The following is a 24,125-nucleotide window of genomic DNA, read 5'->3' on the forward strand; positions in this document are numbered from 1 at the left end:
CAGGAGGGGGCTCAGCACACAGCCATGAGCCGGTGCTGAGGATGATGGTGGAGGAGGAAATGTTGTGGATCCTCACAGACTGCGGCCTGTTAGTCAGGAAGTCCAGGACCCAATTACAGAGAGAGGTGCTCAGTCCAAGTGTATGGAGTTTGTAAGCCAGGGTCTGGGGAGTCATGGTGTTAAAGGCCGATGTGAAATCCACAAAGAGCATACGGATGTAAGAATCCTTACTCTCCAGGTGGGTGAGGGCAGTGTGGACCACAGAGGAGATGGCATCCTCTGTGGATCGTACTGGTGTGGATCCCCAGTGACATCAATGTTGGCTTTTATGTGGGTCATAACCAGTCTTTCAAAGCACTTTGTGACTATCGGGGTGAGGGCTACTGGCCGATAGTCATTCAGTCCTGTCACTGTGGAGCTCTTAGGGACTGGGATGACGATGGCGGTCTTCAGGCAGGTGGGGACAACTGCTTGAATTAAAGAAGAGTTGAAGATGTCTGTCAGCACCTTGGAGAGTTGGTCTGCACCACACTTCAGCACACACCCTGGAATGTTATCTGAGCCAGCAGCTTTGCGGGGATTAATATTCTTAAGGATCCTCCTCACCTCGGTTTGGGTCACACTGAGGGGCTGTTCCGCAGATGGTGGAGTGAGTGGTGCTGGGAGGTGTGTTTGGGTCCTCAAAGCGGGCATGGAACTTATTGAGAGCATCAGGCAGTGAGGGGTCCCTAGTGTACTCTGCATCTCTGTTGCTGTAGTCTGTGATGCACTTGATGCCCTTCCACATGCTCTGTGGATCCTGGGAAGAAAAATGACCCTGGATCTTCCAAGCCTATGCAGCTTTGGCCCTCTTTCCGCCTGCCATCAGCTCAAGTCTAGCTCTCCTGAGTTTCTGTGAATCGTCAGACCTGAAGGCAGCATCCCTGACTTTAAACCGAGATCGGACGTCTGCATTCAGCCAGGGTTTCTGGTTCGGGTAGCACGTCACAGTCCTGGTGGTGGTGACATCCTCAACACACTTGCTGATGTATCCGAGGACAGCAAATGTATAATCCTCTAGATCCAGCTCCCCATCATGCACAGCAGCATCCCTGAACACGTGCCAGCCTGTGCACTCAAAGCAGTCCTGCAGCACAGAGTCACCATCACTGGGCCACACGGTAATGGTCTTCTGTGTGGGTCTAGAGCATCTCAGCGGGGGATGATAGGCAGGGACCAGCATGATGGAGATGTGATCGGAGAGGCCAAGGTAGGTGCGGAGCACGGCTCTGTATGTGTCTCATATGTTTGTATACGCATGGTCCAGTGTGATATTTCCCCGTGTTGGTATGGAGATGTGCTGATAAAACTTTGGCAGAGTGTTTGTCAAACCTACGTGGTTAAAATCCCCAGCCACCACATAAAATGACTCTGGGTATCATTTTAGGTTTTGGCCTAAAATGTACTTTAAAAAATCTATTCATGATGGAGAGGTAAAGGCTGGAAATTATAAGGCAACATAGTCCCCAAAGGAAACCCTTTTTTACTGATTTTCTTCTATTTTAGCATTATCAGTATTTCATGTCAAAATCAGAAGACATGTCTAAGATTCCCTTCCGTTCTGAGCAGAAAAAAGGATAGTCGTTCATCAGTCATTTAGATAATAGACATTAGCAATCCATAGTTCCTATAACCACTGTTGTAAGGAAAATCTCAAGGAAAGTCAATAAGTTTCTTCAAAATTACATATTTCACAGTAAAACTGAATGAATTGAATTACTGTTTACTTCCTAATTATTGAATTATGCAGAAAGCTTGAAAAAACGTTGGAATTCCTCTTTAAACTGGGTCTGGCCTGCTGTTTAGGATGGGCATGACACATTTGTGGGTCGGCCGAACCATAAATTTCACTCCTGTGGCTACAGAAAATATTTTCGAAGGATAAATCATAACAGAGGCGTGTGCTGAGCATCGCTGGACCTAGTCATACCACAGCAACTAGACGTAACTGGTCATAAAACCAAATCAACATCACTGATTTAAGGTGGGCCTCACATGCTTTGTGTATGAAGAGAGTTCTACATGGGCCTATTAAAGGACATATATTTATATATATGGCATCCCCAGTGCCATATATATAAACTCATTCAGAGTGGCTGGATATGAAATAATTAATTGTAAAGAAACTTACTACCTTTTTTCTGAGTTTTATGTTTGTTATGTGGATTTTGGTAAAATGTCTGTAGAAGTACATGTACTTTCCCACCATAAAAGGACTTTCAAACAACATTTTTTGGACAAAAGCTCTTAAAGATGTCAAAGCGATCAGAAAACAGTATGTCAGGCAACTAGAAACATATTTGTAACAATTTCATGTAACAGCTTTCTACAATATAGCTTTTAGAGGCATTTAACTTGTCTGGTTCCTATCACCAGCTCTATGAACAATTCTGACTCAGTAAGTTTCTCTACAACAGAGCATTTCATATCAAACCACTCTGATGATATTGTTGATACATCGTAACTATTTATTGATGGAGAAAACTTGAAACATCAGTTCAATTTCCATAAAAGACCCCTACAACCCATGTGCAAACATTACTGCTAATGTTAAGATGACACCTATAGAGCAGGAGCAGAAGTTAGTTTAGGGGGGCCTGGTCACATCCTATTCCTCTCATCACACCAAGAATATGAGTGCAGAACGCTAGTCCTCAACAAACGATGGTCAATGGAGCTAAATTGCTAAAACAAGTGAATTATTTCCAGTGTCTTTTTTTTTTTAAAGTAAACATGTTTTGTCAGTCGGGTGCTAGAATTACCACTACGGCATACTGGTTGCTTGGTGAACTGATTAACTCATTAGTTGAGTGAAGCAGTTCACGCTCACTGACATCATGAATATACATAAGGCACTTTAAACTGAATACTTTTCTGAAACTCCGATATTAAAAACTGGAATTAAGGCCTTGCTGTTGCCTGCATTAGTAATAATCCTAAAGAAAAAACATTTTAAGCTCTTTACAAAGCAGTAGAAAGCGCTTTCTGTTGGCAAAGTGAGGAAACTTTTATTTGTTTGTTTTTTGAATGTGTTATTTATGAATGTTTTTGGAAAACCTTAGTCCACTTTATCTTTAAATCCATTTATTACTCATTGACTCTTTGCTCTCTATAAGATGTCATCTTAAATTATGGAAAAAATAAGAGTTGGAGTGCTTATACCACTTTGAGTGTGTTATCTGTATCACTGTGCTTTGTCATAATTTAATACTGTCATACTGAAATGTATGGATGTACAGGGTTGGTATGTAATGGAATATAAACATTGGGAATGTACATTCAGGATACAAAAAATAGGTATCTGTATTCAGTCCAAGTTACAGTTTGAAAAGGCAGTATTCACAATAGTTACCTTTACATTTCTAGGAGAACACATTTAGAATATTTACCTACTGAATTTAAAGAACATACGGACCATCTTTAAAAGAAACACCATTTCAAACTATTTCTATTCAAACTATTTCAAAATCAGCACACAGGATATAAAGACGTACTCTAAAGAAGAGTAAAAAATATCTTTGTTACAAACACTGAAGTTCCTTCTAAAGCCTGAGTGGACTGATAAAACACTGTGAGGAGCCAGTTATTAATCTGAATTTTAGTAAACTGTTTTGAGGAATGACTGAATTGGACAGTCTCCTCCATAGTGCACCTAGCTTTGGTATTGTACTGAACTTGTGCATGCGTTCTGTGGCAAGTTTCAGACATCATTAAAAAAATCACATATCTGCTCACTTTATAGTCAAACTTGGAAGATTTTGTTATTGGGATATGATGAATTCTTTGCTTTTTTCATGAGATGACAGTGGGATTGTGGGAGCAGCAATGTACTGAAGCAGGCCATGTGAGGGAAAATAATGTTGAGAATTTTGTAGTCATGTTGGTATTCATTTGAATAATAAAATTTTTCATAAAATATACTAACAGAGGAACTGCATGAACAAAACTGCCAACCTGTAACAGTGAGGAACAGTGGGAATTAAATAAAAATTACAACTGTTTTTTGCATGGACTTTATCAGCATGTATTCTAAATGCGTTCTGAACATCAGAACAGCAACAACTGCAACCAAACACTTCCTGTAACTGGAGATCAGTTTTATACATTATTGTGGAGGAATTCTGGCCCACTTGCCTTTGCAAAATTGCTTTAACCCCTTAAATGGCCAGAACCTACCAGTTGCTGGCTACTATAACCTAAGAACAGCTCAACTAATTTGCATTGAATCCCTGTATTTACTGAATAATAAGCCTTAATATGTTAGACTGTGATTTTCAGGGGTCAGTTTAGTTACACTGGAGAGCTTTCCAGCATGAACTGCGCATTTAAGGTCCTGCCACAGCATCAAGGTGACTAGCCCAGTTCAAAAACTTATTCTTCTTTTCAGCCATTCAGAGGTGGACACGCACTTGTGCTACAAATCGTTATCTTGCTGCACAACCAGTTTGTTTTTAGCTTCAGATCTTCACTGATGACTGGACATTCTCCTGCAGGATTTTTTGGTAGACAGCAGAATTCATGGATTGATTATGGCAAGTCATCCAGGCCAGAAGCAGCCAAGCATCCTCACACTATCACACTAATATCAGCAAGTTTGAGTGCCTGCATGATGTCTTTATTGTGAAATGATGATTCAAAATTGTTCTGTTTAACTTGAATTTGTTCCAGATTATACTGAAAATTGTTTGAAGATCTGAAATAATTAGGTTTGATAAGAACTGAAAAAGGTTGGCACGGTGGCGTGGTGGGTAGCACTGTCACCTCACAGCAAGGAGGGCCTGGGTTCAATTCCCCGGCCAGGTGACCGGGTCTGGGTGACTGGGTCCTCTCTGTGTGGAGTTTGCATGTTCTCCCCGTGTCTGCGTGGGTTTCCTCCAGATTCTCTGGTTTCCTCCCACAGTCCAAAGACATGCAGTCAGGCCAATTGGACATGCTACATTGCCCCTAGGTGTGAGTGATTGTGTATGTCAGTCTGTCTGCCCTGCGATGGACTGGTGACCTGTCCAAGGTATATCCTGCCTTTTGCCCGATGACTGCTGGGATAGGCTGCAGCACCCCCCGTGACCCTGAGGGAGAAGCGGTTTTGAAAATGGATGGATGGAAGAACTGAAAAATTGAAGAGCAAATGCTTTTTCATGGGACTGTAAGTATTTGCTTACCAAATTACCACCACAATGACCATGCTATTTCCCAGTCTTATATTAGCACTAAGCTACCAGCATTGTACATCCCTCTTCCCCCATGCGGGGGCTGAATCTCAATTGGCTTCCTTCTCCCTATTTAGTGTACTACATAGGAATTAAATACTGGTTCCTGCATAATATTTCTGCCAAATTGTCCTTTTGGTAGATTGAGTGCAGAAGCCAGAACATACACAGTGCACTATATAGGAAGGAGGAAGCTGATTGAGATTCAGTCTGATTTTAATGCTACTCAATGCTACTGATTTTATAGCTAGTCAGATCTGGCTAAAACATAGACATTTCAAGTGTGTAGGACATTTACTTTTTCATTTTGAACTTTTACAGCAAATCGTCGAGTAAGTATTTTCATTCGAAGCCTGTGATGTGCCGTTTAACATGTTTGCAGAGACATATTGAAAGATTAATGGGAAAGCTCATAATGCTCAACATGTCATCTGTTTGATGAGAAAGTCTCACCCTAACAAAGGAGCCAACCACCTTGCTGGCAAAGCTGTGGAGATCTCCTCAAGTTCAGTAGCCAGAACAACCCAAGAATACATTATTTTAGTGTATTATTTGAGCTCACCTTTACATACTATTTGTGAGGTTTATGTCAGATTTTACCAGTGAATCCAAATAGGTTTTTGAGATGGTAACTTGACCTTCAGTTTTGAGTGTTTTTGGTCTCTCAATGTCAAAGAAAAACTGGAATGTTTAAAATAAAGTAAATATAATAGATAATATAATATAATAAAGTATAGAGTCATTCAAGGCAAACATATTTTAGTCTAAAATTCAAGTCCCATTGACTTTTCAACTCTGATAAAATTTGGTATGTATTTGCTTCTTTTTTTCTTTTTTTTTAAAGATTCACTTCCATTAAAGGTCAGAGTTCACATTTCACTGTGAGGTTGAGCTGATTCATCACAAAGACATTTTTAATGACTTTTTAAACCCATCTTTGCCAAGGGTGCCAATAAGTATGGAGCTAACCAATAATTATATAGCTAAAGTGCTGTGTTGAGGAAAATCAAATGTGCTCAAAGTTGTGTGAATTCAGTGGCCCATATTGTGAGCATCTATATCAACATGAAAAGTCAGAACTTACCCTGAGATACAACCAATACAAAACTGTATAGATTAACAAAATAAATGATTGGCATTGATGGTGTTATGTGTAAGCATGTATCCAGCAGACCTCCATAGTAAAGCTCTTTGTAAGACTTAAAGGTGTAATATAGGCTGTTTTGTCAGTTATTAGAATTCAAGATTAGTAGATAGACTGCATCATGTGAAGAAGATGCACATCCTCATCCTCTAAGTCCAGTGGAATCAAATGTCTTTGATTTAGCCTTATTAATTGTGGGCCATTAAAATAAACCAGAAATGTTCCTATTGCTTGGCAGAGCTTGGACACTACTGTTTGAGGGTGTAGTGAAAAATGTAAACACCCACTGGAACCACAGACAGAACTAGACAAGTTCCAGTCAGTCAACTAACTTGTAAATAATAGTAGTGCCAAAATAGGTGTATCTCAGTCTGTGACTAATCGTATGAGGAATGGCAGCCTATCAGCTACATCTTTTAAAGTGGTTGGATCATGTTTAAAAACAGGGAGTGTCTGTCATCTGAGGATTACAACTGAGAGCCTGACAGTCAAACTCAGATTACTATGAACAACAAAAGGCCTTATACTAATGTACACAGTAAACATTTCAAAGCATTAAGTCTTGGGAAGAAGGGATTAATAAAACAAAGTAATGCTACTGCAGCAAAATATGCAGATGTCAAATGCAAGGAACTTTTTAGATGAAATTAAAAATGACATTATATCTAAATTGGATTCAGGTTTAAATCTGCCATAGTGCAAATGTACCTTCAGCTTCTGATTTTAAAAATATTTTTAGCATACAACTGCATAAGGTCATAAGGTATTTGTTCACTAGTAGACCACCTCAGCTGTAAAACATGGTGGTGGGGCAGTGTAGCTGTCAGTGAGACTGAACTGTTGGACTTTATTAATATTGTGACTGCCACTGACAGCAGGACAAATTTAAAATGTTCAGAACATTCAGAAAGCCTCAGCACGTTTTGGATGGCTCCTCACCTTGATGCGGGACAATGACCTTTTAACAGCACTTTTTTTCACTGGCTTGTTGTGGAAAGTTCCTGACTTGTAAAATCAGTAATCTGAATCCTGCAGAGCTTGTATTTCCCTCACTGAAGGCAAGACTGAGGGCAAACAACTTGAAAGAAATGGAAACTGAATGGCTGAAAGGCCCAGCAAAGCATCACCACAAGATGTTAAATTAGTTTACTTTGATGAACCTTTACTAACCTTAACATGGAATTAATCCATGTTGTCCATGCAGATTTGACAAAGATAAAAACCCAAGTGCATTTCTATCAAAACACAAGACTTAAACTATGTCTTGAAATGGCTTGTTGTCAAGTGTGGAAAGTCTCTTATTGCATCAGCACCCTTGTTCAATCCTGAATGCTTGATATTTAAATAACATTTATTACTACTATTATCAGTAGGAGTAGTAGTAGTAATATTAGACTGCATCATATAAGTAAGATGCTCCTCCTTACCCTGTAAATGTCTTTGATTTCATTCCATAAGTCTGATGTCGTGAATGGAATGACAATACAGACAAAATTGATAAATTACAAAAATGATCAACTTTAATCAACAAATGGGGCTTTAGCATATTGCCCCAGAAATATTTAGTTTTTGGTTAATTCAGTACATTTTCTTCATAATGATACAAAGTGGTTCACGTGAGTATTTTGGGAGAACCTTTTACCCCAGCTCTTAAATCTTTCAAAGATTTTTGTTTTTGTGCTATAAAAATAGATCTGTTCTGGTTTACCCACCCCCCGCCCCGGACATTGTTCTTAAAGGGGGCACTCCTACTCAACTGCACAGCACTCCTACTAAACAGTGAAAGCATACAAATTAACAAATACTTGAATCTTTATTGAGATAGCTAGAAAAACTTAAGTGTCTGCAGACTTGATCTATGACCCCAATGCCAATGAAGTTGGGACGTTGTGTAAAACAAATAAAATCAGAATACGATGATTTTCAAATCCTTTTCAACCTATATTCAATTGAATACACTACAAAGACAAGATATTTAATATTCGAATGGATAAACTTCATTGTTTTTTACAAATATTCACTCATTTTAAATTCGATGCCTGCAACACGTTCCAAAGAAGTTGGGACAGGGGCGACAAAAGACTGGGAAAGTTGAGCAATGCTCAAAAAACACATGTTTGGAATATTCCACAGGTGAACAGGTTAATTGGAAATAGGTGAGTGTCATGATTGGGTATAAAGGGAGCATCCCTGAAAGGCTCAGTCATTCACAAACAAGGATGGGCGAGTTTCACCACTTTGTGAACAACTGCATGAGCAACTAGTCCAACAGATTAAGAAAAATGTTTCTCAACTTGCAATTGCAAGGAATTTAGGGATTTCATCATCTACAGTCCATAATACAGTCAAAAGAGTCTCTGAAAAACCTCTGCAAGTAAGCGGCAAGGCAGAAAACCAACATTGAATGCCCGTGACCTTCGATCCCTCAGACGGCACTGCATTAAAAACGGACACCATTCTGTAACGGATATTACCACATGGGCTCAGGACACTTCAGAAAACCATTGTCAGTGAACACAGTTCGTCGCTCCATCTACAAGTGCAAGTTAAAAAGCGAAAGCCATATATCAACAACACCCAGAAATGCCGCCAGCTTCTCTGGGCCCGAGCTCATCTGAGATGGACTGACGCAAAGTGGAAAAGTGTCCTGTGGTCTGACGAGTCCACATTTCAAATTGTTTTTGGAAATCATGGACATTGTGTCCTAATCATGGATGTTGTGGCCAAGGAGGAAAAGGACTGTCCGGATTGTCATCAGTGCAAAGTTCAAAAGCCAGCGTCTCTGATGGTGTGGGGGTGTGTTAGTGCCCATGGGCTGGGTAACTTGCACATCTTTAAAGGCACCATTAAAGCTGAAAGGTACATACAGGTTTTGGAGCAACATATGCTGCCATCCAAGCAATGTCTTTTTCACGGGCCTCCTGCTTATTTCAGCAAGACAATGCCAAGCCACATTTTGCACATGTTACAACAGCGTGGCTTCTTAGTAAAAGAGTGCGAGTACTAGACTGGCCTGCCTGCTGTCCAGACCTGTCTCCCATTGAAAATGTGTGGCACATTATGAAGTGCAAAATACGACAACGGAGACCCCGGACTGTTGAGCAACTGAAGTTGTACATCAAGCAAGAATGGGAAAGGATTCTGCCTACAAAGCTTCAACAATTAGTGTCCTCAGTTCCCAAATGCATATTGAGTGTTGTTAAAAGGAAAGGTGATGTAACACAGTGGTAAACATGCCCCTGTCCCAACTTCTTTGGAATGTGTTGCAGGCATCAAATTCAAAATGATTGAATATTTGCAAAAAACAATAAAGTCTATCTGTTTGAACATTAAATATATTGTCTTTGTAGTGTATTCAATTGAATACAGGTTGAAAAGGATTTGCAAATCATCGTATTCTGTTTTTATTTGTTTTCCACAACATCCCAACTTCATTGGAATTGTATATCAGACAAGCCTCCTTTATAGGGACATACTGTAAACAAAGTCTGAGACACTGACATATTTAGGTCGTGGTCCCACCCAGACAGGTTTGTCAGGTAGACATTTGACACTGTAACTAGTATTAAAGTTGATTCTCAGTTTTGACCTTAGAGCCACTGAAGAGCTGCCCTGTACACAATGTCTCCTGACACACACACAAACAAGCCCTGAAGAAAGACAGGGTAGGGCCTTCACAACGTACTTCCTCTCTGAAAGCTTGTATAAAAGAAAACAGCAAGACAACATCTACATCAAAAATGTTTGGAGTATGACCAATTTTGTTGCAGATAAATGTATAGATTGATTCTAATACATTCAAGCAACTACACAGGTTTCAAATAAAAAAAGGCTGAAAAAAGCATAGAAAAAAGAGAAGATTTGCAGAAGATTAACTTAAAATTTCAAGCTGACCTGACTTTTATTGTTTTATAGTGTATGGCACAAACTATGAGGGGTGCACAATTGTAAAATCATTTATAAAATAATTTTCTGCAGATTTCAAGCAAAGGCTAGATGTACAACTTACCTGCCACTGTCCTTTCTACTGCACCCACCTGTTTATCTGTGGACACAAGTCAAGCTAATGTCATAATCTTTTTACAGTACTACAGTTTACAATACTACAATGTGTATTAGCACTTACATATGTCAGCTTTTATTGACATGAATGCATAAACAAAAACACACCTTCCTTTATTTGAAGTTCCATACTATTATTAAAGGATAGGAGGTCTATTTTGATCCATGAGAGCAATAAAAAAGCTCAAAGGTGAGTGAGTTGGATACATTTTAGAGACATACTTAGCCACTCTTTCTTTAAACAGTGCATTCTGTGAAACATTCCAGCTAACATATGTAATGTGCTTTGGCAACATATGTTACGTGCAACAATTTATGATGAACAGGCCAAGAGAAATGCTCCATTCACTTCTCCATCACTTTAGAAAGGCATGATATAGGAGGAAACTGCACTGGTGTCTCAAGAAACCAAGAATGTTAATATCAGCATAAAAAATGTTAATATCAGGAAGATACAGGTGTGCAGCACTGTGATGATGATGATTACTCTGTAACTGAAGTGCTGGATTTAATTCCAACCACAAACCAACTGAAGGCTACTAGTAGCTGTAATAGTTTTTGGGCAGTGGCATTAACTACTGCGGTGTTGGGGGACCCATGGCACAGGAGGCTCTTGCAATCAGGCTGCTTAAAATTTTATTGGGCCCCTCATAAAGACAAAAAACAAATCTCACCAGTTAGGTTTCTTGAACACAGAAACACATCTATTTACTCCCTTTATTCACAATACAGCTCATCCTTGGTGTTTTCAAATGGGTCCTTCACAACCTGCAAAATAGCACTGTGGCTACTGTGTAGAATGTAAACTTACACAAGATGCCCCACAGTCCAACACAAATAGACACAAGTACACTATATTGCCAAAAGTATTCAGTCACCTGCCTTTACATTCATATGAAATTGAGTGACCTCCCATTCTTAATCCATCAGGTTTAATATGATGTCAGCCCACCCTTTGCAGCTATAACAGCTTCAACTCTTCTGAGAAGGCTTTGCACAAGGTTTAGGAGTGTGTTTATGGGAATTTTTGACCATTCTTCCAGAAGCACATTTGTGAGGTCAGACACTGATATTGGATGAGAAGGCCTGGCTTGCAGTCTCCACTCTAATTCATTCCAAAGGTGTTCTAGCGGGTTGAGGTCAGGACCACACAAAACTGGCTTATCCATGTCTTTTTGGACCTTGCTTTGTGCACTGGTGCGCAGTCATGTTGGAACAGGAAGGGACTGTCCCCAAACTGTTCCCACAAAGTTGGGAGCATGAAATTGTCCAAAATGTCTTGGTTTGCTGAAGCATTAAGAGTTCCTTTCACTGGAACTAAGGAGCCGAGCACAACTCCTGAAAAACAACCCCACACCATAATCCCCCCTCCACCAAACTTTACACTTGGCACAATGCAGTCAGACAAGTACTGTTCTCCTGGTGACTGCTAAACCCAGACTAGTCCATTGGATTACCAGATGGAGAAGTGTGATTCATTACTCCAGAGAACACATCGCTACTGCTCTAGAGTCCAGTGGTGGTGCTTTACACCACTGCATTCAATGCTCTGTATTGCGCTTGGTGATATAAGGATGCAGCTGCTCAGCCATGGAAACCCATTCCATGAAGCTCTCTATGCTGTTTTTAAGCTAATCTGAAGGCCACATGAAGTTTGGAGGTCTGTAGCGATTGACTCTAAAGAAAGTTGGCGACCACTGTGCAGTATGCGCCTCAGCAGCCGCTGACCTCGCTCTGTCATTTAAGTGACCTACCACTTCGAGGCTGAGTTACTGTCATTCCCAGTCGATTCCACATTGTTATAATACCACTGACCGTTGACTGTGGAATATTTAGTAGTGAGGAAATTTCACAACTGGACTTGTTGCACATGTGGTATCCTATCACGGTACCACGCTGGAATTCACTGAGCTCCTGAGAGCGACCCATTCTTTCACAAATGTTTGTAGAAGCAGTCTGCATGACTAGGTGCTTGGTTTTATACACCTGTGTCCATGGAAGTGATTGGAATACCTGAATTCAATTATTTGGATGGGTGAGTGAATACTTTTGGCAATATAGTGTAGCACATGCATATCTTAGACTAACAGCAACAAGTCTCTCCTACCGCATGTGCAGTGCTCCCGAAAGGCTCTGTACATCAACAGTCATGCAAGCCAGTAGTAGGACATCACAATGCATTAATCATTTATAATATTAACATCTTAAATAATAATCTAACATAAACAATTTGTTTAAACTTGGGTGTTAGTGGGTGGACTGACAAGCCTTGAGAGCAATTTGAGCTTGTTTGAGATGTAACAATAGTGAGTAAACAAGCAAATTACCTTATGAAAAGTTTTTTATACATAGGGAGGCCATTCATTTTTGTGCTGGGGCCCACAGCACCCATGTTACATAACTCTTTTTAAACTTGGTCAGGGCGCAGTATGTCATTTTTGATGTTCTATAGATAGCCTAAAAAGAAAGATCATGAGCAAGTTATCATTTGTTCCATTGAGCCTACAAACTTAGAAGAACTTCCCATCCACTCTCACTCAGTCTCTGTTGTGATTCGTGGTTGTTTTGTTGGTGTCGCAATCCCAGGGCAGATGTAAGACGTTCAAACGGCAGCCTCCTCATTCTAGCAGGTGTCTGCTTGTCTGGTATGCTAGCTTAAACACAAGCCATAATTATAATTCCGCTCTCGAACTGACAGCTCTGCTGCACAATTATTCTAGGGCGTTGCCTCCAATTAAAACAGAGTGATTGTAAAAGACCACTCCCTCCCAAAGTGTACACTTTTCAGACGATTCATGTCTCCCATATTTACTGTACATTACTGAGCAGATCCAAATGTATTTTGACACATTTAATACACACTTTAATACACTGGGCTTTAAATGACAATGACTGTCGAGGTTAATGTACAAAGTTTGTGAACTTACTAGTGACAACCTGTCACATTATTTTGACTCATATGCCTAACTTTTCCTTACATCACATGACCCACACAGACACCAATGCAGCACCTTATTACATTAACATTATGACACATTTGAACTAGAAGCAATCACAAGACCTACTCGGTCTATGTACTACAGTTTGCAAAAGGATGGGAAACAAACATTTGTTCTTATGAAGCACAAGGTTTACACACACCTTTCACTGTCAATTACAAAAGCAGATGAGCAGTCCACCAATCATTGTGATGATTATTTATAGTTTTAATCTAGAAAAAATGGCATACAATAACTGATTAAATGACGTACCTGAACACTAAAGCATGCCTTTTAAATATTCCAAAATACCTTTTTGGGAAAAAACTAGGAAGCCTTACAAAGACTTTTAAGTAAAGTCACATTTCTAAAAACAAAGCATGGCATAAAATGGGTGTGTCAGTCAGGCTCTGTTCCATACGCTAAGAGAGACCAGTGAGTTTAACATATTTTTACTGTCCAAAAATTATGAATGGAACAATAACGCTGGTCCAAAATGACTCTTTCCATTAACTTACATAGTTACATCAAAAGAAAAGAATGTTTTTTTTCTCTGCTGTAGTTACCAATGTGAAGCTTTTTTTTAACTGTCTAAAAACAATTGAAAGTATTAAATGGGCTTCAGTGCAATGTAGCAAGTGCATCTTAACAAATAAAGTTCTTGAATCTGGGAAAATCTGGGTTATTTTTCATTTGAACTTGAAAATAAACAGTTCAGAATTTTGGAAAATGTAAAATACAGAAAAGTCAAATGACAAGTCAAATGAAGAAAAAACATTCAGGATCTTGCATTATTTCTAGGTCACTAATTACAATGTAACCAATTTGTGACACTGACTATGCTAAGGGCTTTGCACAGAAAATGTCAGACTGAAGCTCATGTTCAGACGATTGCACGGTGGATTTGATCCACCGATCAGAGGCTTTTGTACAAAATTGTCCATGGCAAGCTTACATGCAAGCTGTAAATAAAGCAAAGTGGGGACATACCACCAAATACTAAACAAACTTAAAATTCACATTAAAAAATGTAAAAGATTATACATCTTGTAATCTTTTAGGAATGCAAATAGAAGTACTTTCATTTAACAGCCCCACACTTTTGGACCCCACTGTATCTTTGTTTTACTTGTTTCTCGCAATAATTCACATGACCTCCACCATCTCCATGCATCTGGATGAGCTGTATCCAACCTTAAGGTTCTCTCGTCACTTGCTCAACCACCTTTACCTGTCTATGCCTGTTTATCTGCTTCAGGGTGTGGCTGCATCATAAATTCACAGAGACCGGAGCATTCCCTCAGAGGTAGACTTGCTGAGGCAACAGGTAAGACACACTATTCCAACTCTGAGCTTTGGCAGGTAATTTTTAAAGATATGTTTATTGGTGATTGGTATTATTGTGAGATATCTGGTTACTGTTGATTTACTACGCAAACTGAAGAACTAAGTGCCTGTTCAATTGCATTATTAAGTGTGTGATAACAGAAAAGTGCAAAGAGATGCATGACATTAAACAGTGTTGATGAGTTGATGGTCTGTTTCATCGTGCAGTGTTGATCCTGTTAAACCTGAGAGCTTCACAATGAGTGACCCAAAACCAGGTAAGTAATTTTTATAAGCAAATGTTATTGTTATGTTCAGCAACCGTTAATGAATATTTGATCTTTTACATGAATGGTTCAAAACTCATTTTTTGCACTTTTATTTTCTTTTACATGAACAGACGCAAAGCCACAGGTAACGTTGCAAGTCTCCTTCTTAGACATATAGATGTTTAAAAAACATCACTGCTAATGACGTATCCATTAAAACTTTATTTAATCAAATCATATAGACATAACAAACTTCACTAATAATGATTGCTAATGATGTGTGATAAAACCATTACTGTAATGATACCAATTATTGTTATTTCGAGAAAAGTTGTCATCCATGTGTTTGACTGCAGCAGGCAGGAAAGGGAGAGGGATGCCCCGGAGACAAGGGGAAAGGAAAAGGCCACAATAACGGCCATGGACATGGACATGGTCATGGACACGGCCAAGGCCAGGGTCATGCACCTGGCAAAGACCAGGGAGAACACGGCAAAGGAAAAGGAGGAAAGTAACGCCGCTGAACGCCTCTGAAGTCCTGATGGAAGCTACATGTTTTTTTCACACTTAAATATATGTCATGGAAAATTAAACATAATTAAAGTAATAGAATTAAAATGTATAATTACTCAGTCACTATGTATTTGTCTTCATTTTGCGGAAAATATTTCAAAAGGATGGCTTTGGGCTTGAAGAATGTCTTCAATGCATTCAAATGTACAAAAGTAGGGACAGAACGTCAATGTTGTCCAGCAGAATGGGTGTGTGCAGAACATGGTGGGTGTGTCGAGGTGAAGCTTGCAAGTAATGCAGCTGTAGGTAATGGAGCTTTACTGGTTTTAATGATGTACTGCAGAACAAACTTTATTCTGTTATTAACTATTCTGATAACTGCATGATGTCTCTCCTCTCACAGTGGAGGTGAACAGCCTGCAGGCACAATCTGTAAGCACACAAGGCAGGACAACACATGTTTAGCTAAACTCTGAATTGTAAAAGGTGGTGCTGATTAAGTGTGTTGGTGTTATAAAGAAAAACAAGCAGTTCAATAAACGTGCTAATCAACAACTGTGTTGTGAAATTATTTCAATTTGTATCAGCACTTATTACACTACCATCAGTACTTGAAGGGCCCATACCTTTCATTTTTCTCGTGTTTAATTTTTTCACTGAGGTCCACTTATAACATTTGTGTATGTTTATGCATTAAAAGCAGTCATAATTCATTTTTCCAACATCAAACACATTTTTTTACATTTTGTTTTCCATGACACAGGCTGTTTAAAGAGCATTACATTACATCAATGTTTTATTCTAATTATTATGTGAAACGTTGCATTAAAACCACTCTATTCATGGTGTTTAATAGCATTTTCTAAATGTGGCAGAATAGGGTCTGTGTTGCAATGCATCTAAATAAATAAATAAATAGCATGATAAATATCATCATCATCATCATCATATAATCATATTGTAAAAATATCTTCAAGTATCATGATATATCATATAGATTGGCCACCACAAATATGTACTTTCTAAAAATTCAGTTTATGAAAGTACTGCAGTAATCCCAATGTTTTATGCTTATTATCAAAACCCGTTCCAGCCATAATCCAACACACCTGACTTCGTATCCATATGGTACTGATAAACTGGCTCAAGTATGTAGGTTAAGAGTTGGAACTGAACCTCACAGTGTTTGGCCTACTGCGAGTTATTAGCAGCGGTTAAAATGGTGGTCTAGCAAAACTTCAGACTAATCATAGAATTTAGTCATTTAATCCCATATAAATTTATCAGTTTAAATTTAAGTTCAACTTCATCAGAGAAGTCATTCCAATCTCACAAAGCCACAGCAGGTGTTATCATTACTCCTGATTTAATGTGTCAGATTAGCATGCGGAGCTCAGCTCTTCTGATATACAGAAACCTGCTGATCTTGGAAAGACTGAGCCAGCACCATCAGCCAGGCGATCTGGCAGGTTCAAACATTCTGTTGCAAAAGGTTTGGCCTGCGTTAACAATGCTGTGGCCTGAGCTACGTTAAAGAGATTCAGTGTTTTGATCTTAATTAAGATAAGGGAATGCTGTCTGATCATGTTCTTCCCATACATATTAAGAGCAAGAAAGCAACAGAAAGTCCATTTAGACTATAAAACTCCCGTCATTGCTTTCATATAAAGAACAAATCTCTTTCCAAACTGAGTTTATTAGTTACTGCATTTAATGATCAGCTTTGTAGGTTTTGGCAGGAATGTTTGGATTGAGCTCATGGCTTGTCTGTGACACAGTAGAACCTTTGCATCACAACTGTTTGGAGCATTTGCACATGTAAGCTTCTCTATACATGTAAATGATGTGTTTAGTTGTATGAATTCTGTACACACACACACACACACACACACACAAACACACACGCCCATACACAACCATACACATGCACACAAGAAGGCATCTAGAACATTAGAGCCGAGAATGCGAGCCAGGCCTTCTTGTCCAAAATCAGTGTCTGGCCTTACAAATGCACAGGGCTCAATACTTTGAATTCAACTTGAGAAGGTCATAATTATCTGGTGTATCAGAGGCGTTCAATGATGAACCACACTGACCACGCGTCATATGAGTAACACAAACTCAAGTCTTTAAAAGAGGTGTTTAATGAAGCAGCTTTCGAATTTATTTTTTTTATCTTCATTGAAACTACTGCCAAAAAAGAAACAACCCGCATGAGAGTATGACTGTAATGAAAGCATCAGAATGGTAGTTTAGGTGTGACACCACACAGTAAGGAAGTCTTTTAAGGCGATGACCAGTACCAAAGGAATAAAGATTTTATTAAATGAACAAGACACAATTTTCAGTTTCAGGTTGAATGATCTTACAAAAGAAAATTAAACAAAAGCAACAGTTTTTGCATGTCAAAATTTCCAGCATAATCATAAACATCAGTTATTGGAGGTCATAGTATTCGAGTGCATGGCTGACAGCCATCCAGTCTGTCTGAATTAATTCAGGTAATATTAAACATAAACAGCTAACTGCAGTGTCTACATCCCAGACAGGCCTAATCTGTCTCATTCCATTGCAATTACTATGTAACATAACAAAGACACACCACAGAAAGACCAAGCATGAGCCTGAATACATGAAGCAGACCAGACCAGGACAGTCAGCAATAAAGTATGAATCATACTTGAGACAAAAACATTATTACAATTTAATAAATCTAGAACTTCTCAATCACAGTATTTAGAAGAACATGTTACACAGCCCTTATAGCAACAACTGGGGTTATTTTCTTTTGCAGAGCATTTTTTCATGATAAAACAATCAATCTGAAAGAGACTGCCCTAAAGGAATATAAAAATTATTCACATTTTTCAGTCCTTATTGCCACTGCTTATATTTAAATAACAGCACTCAGAAGATCCTTAAATATCAGTGTGTAGATTTAACAAGAGAACTGATTAAATTACTCTGAACACTGTAAATGCAAAGGATGTAGTGAGTTGTTAAAGGCACTCTACAAAGTCTTCCAAAACAACAACAACAACAAAAAAAAAAGTTTCAACCGTTTCATGTTTACTACAGACAGTTTCCAGAAGAAACTATGTGGACCTGCAGTTTGCAAAGGCGGCTATGTGAGGGCATGTACTGCCGTAGGCTATTTCTACTATTTTAGAGAGGAAGGGTGCCAACATAACATTTGTTAATAAAAATCAGGCCCTAGATTTGCACTCGTGATCTGTGAACATAACAATTGCTTTACACGTGCTCTTGTGCAATCTCAAGCGCATAGTCAGGGGTGTTATTTGTACTATTACTTGCGTAATGAATTTTTTAAAAATCAGGCTTCAGACTTGCAAAATAAACAAAACTACATGCATCACCATAAATGGAAATCATAAAAGGTGTAAGGAGCAGTTTCTATGTCTACGTTAAACCACTGTTGAAGCTTATAATAACACCTACAGCAGACAGCTCTTATGACAACTATGAAGACCACATTAAAACTATGCAAGAGTTTTATTAGAATAGTACATCTCCCTAATTTGATGACAAAAAAAAAAACCCATCCAGTACAGGTTCAGTATGGCTCTCCTCTAGAAGAGTCCGATGACTTCTCCAGTCAGTGGGTCTAGATCAATGTCATAGAAACAGGGACGTGTTGGCAGGCCTGGTATAGTGGGCATCTGTATTGAAAAAGATTAAAGTGAATATTTCACAATTTCCAAATATTAATAAATGATTATACAATGTTTTCTATGTGCAATTCTCTGCCCAAGCATTAGTAAATATGATACAAACAGCGATTTCTTCATTTCTTTAAACAAAAGCAAATGCTTGGTTTGAACTCATACATGCATGTAATGCAGAGCAAGAGAAACATCTTTGGTTCTTTTTGTTCCACATCTGTCTGCTGCTTATTGTAATGCTTAAAGGGGTATTCTAACCTACAAGTAGCGTTTCTTATATTGTCATGCTACATAATATTCTACCATAGCATTATATATATATAAATATATAAATATATTATTAGAATCTACATGAGTGACTATGCTAGCAAATACAGACATGATATTCGGCTTCCTAGCTGTAACATCAGCCATCTGTCTAACCTTCGGGATTACCCCAACTAGTTGCAGTCAGATAGCCTTTTTAATTCACTTGGTTATTGCAATGAGTCAATCACCGAAAGGACAGAATAATTAATGACAGAATTATGGTGAATGCGAGCAAATTGTAGCCCATTATCAGTATAACTATGCAGTTGGTCACCTTCTTATGACTGCCAAAAGTATTCACTCGTCTGCCTTCACACGCATATGAACTTGAGTGACATCTCATCCTTAATCCATAGGGTTTAATATGATGTCGGTCGACCCTTTGCAGCTATAACAGCTTCAACTCTTCTGGGAAGGCTTTCCACAAGGTTTAGGAATGCATTTATGGGAATTTTTGACCATTCTTACAGAAACGCATTTGTGAGGTCAGCCACTGATATTGGATGAGAAGGCCTGGCTCGCAGTCTCTGCTCTAACTCATCCCAAAAGTGTTCTAACAGGTTGAGGTCAGGACTCTGTGCAGCCAAGTCAAGTTCTTCCATACCAAACTCACTCATCCATGTCTTTATGGACCTTGCTTTGTGCACTGGTGCGCAGTCATGTTGGAACAGGAAGGGGGCGTCCCCAAACTGTTCCCACAAAGTTGGGAGCATGAAATTGTCCAAAATCTTTTGGTCTGCTGAAGCATTAAGAGTTCCTTTCACTGGAACTAAGGGGCCGAGCCCAACACCTGAAAAACAACCCCACACTATAATCCCCCCTCCACCAAACTTTACACTTGGCACAATGCGGTCAGACAAGTACCGTTCTCCTGGCAACCGCCAAACCCAGACTCATCTATCGGATTGCCAGACCACATGGCCACATGAAGTTTGGAGGTCGGTAGCAAGTGACTCTGCAGAAACTTGCCGACCTCTGCACACTATGTTCCTCAGCATCCGCTGAACCTGTTCTGTCATTTTATGTGGCTTACAACTTTGTGGCGGAGTTGCTGTCGTTCTCAATCGCTTCCACCTTGTTATACTAACAGTGACAGTTGACTGTGGAATATTTAGTAGTGAGGAAATTTTACAACTGGACTTGTTGCACACATGGCATCCTATCACGGTACCACGCTGGAATTCACTGAGCTCCTGAGAGCGACCCATTCTTTCACAAATGTTTGTAGAAACAGTCTGCATCTGTTGCCAGAGAAGTGATTGGAACACCTGAATTCAATGATTTGGATGGGTGAGTGAATACTTTTGGCAATATATTGTAACTTCCTCCATTTAGCTTGCAACCTCTATGAACAATATTAAAATGACTAATAAATGTTAAACAATAAAATGGCAAAATGTAAAAATGAGCTAGAGAACTGCCACTCACTGGCTGTGTTTACATGCACACAATAGAGCAACTAAGTTCTTACTCTAAACTGGATGAAACTGGACTAAACCAAGACATAAGGTGTCTAAACTTTTGCAAGGGTTAATGAGCACACAAAACAATTTTCTCCTGTAGAGGTTCTATGCTTACCGTGCCAACCAATGGGTAGAGGAAGCCGGCGCCCACACTGGCACGGATGTCTCGGATAGGCAGGACAAAGCCAGTGGGCACACCTTTCTTTTCAGCATCGTGAGAAAGTGATAGGTGGGTCTTTGCCATACAAATTGGCAAATTGCCAAAACCCTACCGAGAGAGGAAAAAGAGGTGTATGTATATTGGCATACATGTATTATTTAAACAAACAAAAAACAAGCACTTGGTGCCAAGGGCTCACAATCATGCTGGTTCACAAACTAATTAAATAAGCCTCTCTGGCTTAGGTGTTGACTCAAGGCATCTACCCTATTGTCTAACTTCATTACAGACAGACACAGTCTTACCTGTTTGGTGTACAGGTCTACTTTATGCTGGGCATCTGGGAGGAGCTCAATGTCATCAGCCCCATAAATCTTCTGTGCAATGATTCTAATCTTATCAACAACGGGCAGCTAAAGAACGCCAAGGAGGCACAGAAGAAAGAATCACTTTATAGACACTACTGAAGAAAGGTGTACACAATGTTAAGCAATCTGACAAACTGCAAGTCATGGCAAGTGAAAACTTTATTACCTCGATGTCGTAGAGAAAGCTGAATTTGCTTGGGGCTTCTGCAGCTTTCTGCACGGCCTTTCCTAGCTCAACAGCTCCAGCGCCCCCATCTGCCCAGTGAGTGCAGGGCACCGCATCAAAGGCCCCAGCTTCTTTAGCCAGCTTACAGATCAGCTGCAATTCGGCTTCAGAATCTGTCCTGTAGACAGAATGCTGTGTTTTATATGCTTAGTCTCTACTCATTGTGTTTCGATTACATCATTAAGAATGCCCCGCCACCATTTTGATAGGCAAGCTACAACTCAGACATAGCTTGTCTCATCACCGTTGCTGCAGCTACAACCATGCAGGTGGATAGCCAGAACAGCCATGAAAAAGATGAAAAGATACATTACAGCAAATGCTGCAAGAACTAGATTAGTTCCTAAATGATATACATCCAGAGGCCACTTCATTAAGTACACCACCTTGTTTCTGCACTCATTGTCCATTTTATTAGCTCCACATACAATGTAGGCGCACTTTGTAGTTCTACAATTACGGACTGCAGTCCATCTGCTTCTCTGCATACCTTGTTAGCCTTTTACCCTGTTCTTTAACAGTCAAAATCCCACATGACTGCCACAGAGCAGGTATTATTTGCATGGTGGATCGCTTTCAGCACTGCAGTGATGCTAACATGGTGTGTGTTATACAGCAGTGCTGCTGATATTTTTAATGCTGCCAATTTAATTTGCCTAACCAAAATAGTGGCTGCATGATTGCGTGATGTTATCAGAATACTTTGAATACGCACTACAGTTTACAGTAAAATATCTACTGCAATAGCATGATAATAAAACCCAACATCAAAAGCACTACTCTAGCTAGATTAATTTCACCAGAATATGTTCTGTAATGTAACATGCATGGGATCCAACAGGCCACTCTGCCCCAAACTACCTCCACATCAGATATTACAGATGTGTACTGAATTAAAAGCAAAAATATGGGTGGTAGGAAAAAAAGTAAAACATTACACAGTAATGCAATATTTTGAGTGAAGAATCAGTACTGATGCATGTAAAGCCACCACTTGATGATTCTTTACTAAATTAAGTAAGATTTTTAAAACTGGTAGACTAAAAGGACACCGCAGTCCATTGTCTTCTTAGTCCTAATATTGCAATAGTTCTTCTGAAGTGAGATGCAAAACAGTAAACCTTAAGTAAAACAAAGTTTTCTTTTGAAGATGTACTTTGTATTCATTCATATCGCAATATTTTCAAAATTTCAATAGAAATCATTATATTGTCATGGTGCCAGTAGTCATTCCCACCTCTATAAATTACAGCACTATAGCCCAGTTAAACCTAATCCAACTCAAATAGGGTTTAATACTTTACATGGAAAGAGGTGTAAAGGAGATGGGCTTTTATTCATCCATAGCTTCTTACTTGAAAGCATTGACCGCAACAACGACTGGTACCCCAAAATGCTTGGCATTCTCCACCTGTTTCCTCAAGTTGCTGCAGCCTTTCTCCACCAGTTCGAGATTCTGAAAAACAAAACACAATGTGTTTCCAGTCCTTGTGCTCCTTTTAGAAGTCATTTCCTAAAATGCTAAAGTAACTTTCACATGTACTACATATGGAGTATACAATGCACAGATGCAAAATATTGGTTTCTGTACAGATAAATTCACAATTCATGTTACTACCTCCTCGGTGTACTCCTTCGGTAGAGGCATTCCAGCTGTGACCTACGGAAAAAGACAAATATTTCAAATACACCACAGAATATCAAAGCATCTATCAAAGTAAAGGAATGTATTTTGACTGGTCAGTTATTTGATGGTACAACCCTTTGCTCACAGTTCAGTCACTAATTACCAGAAAAGAAAATGAAAAAAAATGAAATCTGAACAGCTGGAAGCATCGATCATCCACATTAGAAAAATTTAACAATTAGAATCTCATTTCTTAACGTAGCAGTTTTCACTACAGCAATCTAGACCACTACCACTTGATGCATTTAAGCTTTATGCGTATTAAAGATCAAACACAGTTCATTAAATGCGCAATAATAGTCCACTTACTGTTGGTCCTCCACCATGCATCTTCAGTGCTCGGACCGTGGCCACCAGCACCACCACGTGAGGCCTCAGTCCAGAATAACGACACTTAATGTTGAAAAACTTCTCCATCCCAATGTCTGCACCAAAGCCTGCCTCAGTCACTAACAGAGGGACAAAGGAACAACAGAAACAAGATAAGAAATGCACAACCGCTAATTTTCTGTCCTTAAAGAAACAAAAACAATATGTGATTAAATACAGTAATTCACTAAACAAGCTGAACATGGTCACCATATTGTCTTTACTATCTTGCTATTCTAATTACTATAATATTACCATAAAGATCAAAGCAGGCAATTATGTTTACATACAACAGGTGGCACCAGTACGATGTGCAGCAGAG

At 39.2% G+C, this 24,125-nt stretch overlaps 1 protein-coding gene and 1 long non-coding RNA gene across 5 annotated transcripts in view; one reads left to right on the top strand and one right to left on the bottom strand.

The window, feature by feature from the left end:
* The first annotated feature begins 1,234 nt into the window (after nt 1–1,234).
* Nucleotides 1,235–16,093, top strand: LOC108430636. Of its 4 annotated transcripts, none has more exons than XR_005130799.1 (5): nt 1,235–1,249; nt 14,689–14,757; nt 14,985–15,034; nt 15,157–15,170; nt 15,385–16,093. It is a non-coding gene; the product is annotated as an uncharacterized LOC108430636 (long non-coding RNA). The 4 variants fall into 4 exon arrangements; XR_001858090.1 differs by lacking the exon at nt 1,235–1,249 and adding an exon at nt 5,168–5,182; XR_001858091.2 differs by lacking the exon at nt 1,235–1,249 and having other exon boundaries at nt 14,671–14,757; nt 15,382–16,093.
* A 1,740-nt stretch (nt 16,094–17,833) lies between these two features.
* Nucleotides 17,834–24,125, bottom strand: part of mthfd1b (methylenetetrahydrofolate dehydrogenase (NADP+ dependent) 1b) — a 31,375-nt gene continuing 25,083 nt past the window's right edge. Inside the window, exons 21-27 of the mRNA XM_017703236.2 lie at nt 23,744–23,883; nt 23,366–23,407; nt 23,103–23,203; nt 21,688–21,865; nt 21,459–21,566; nt 21,109–21,261; nt 17,834–19,218 (exon numbers count right to left, since the gene is read on the bottom strand). Coding sequence (XP_017558725.1) covers nt 19,129–19,218; nt 21,109–21,261; nt 21,459–21,566; nt 21,688–21,865; nt 23,103–23,203; nt 23,366–23,407; nt 23,744–23,883 — 812 coding nt within the window. The 3' untranslated portion in view covers nt 17,834–19,128. The remainder of the gene's footprint in view (nt 19,219–21,108; nt 21,262–21,458; nt 21,567–21,687; nt 21,866–23,102; nt 23,204–23,365; nt 23,408–23,743; nt 23,884–24,125) is intronic.

The sequence above is a fragment of the Pygocentrus nattereri genome, chromosome 10 (assembly GCF_015220715.1).
Source record: "Pygocentrus nattereri isolate fPygNat1 chromosome 10, fPygNat1.pri, whole genome shotgun sequence".
Lineage (NCBI taxonomy): Eukaryota > Metazoa > Chordata > Actinopteri > Characiformes > Serrasalmidae > Pygocentrus > Pygocentrus nattereri.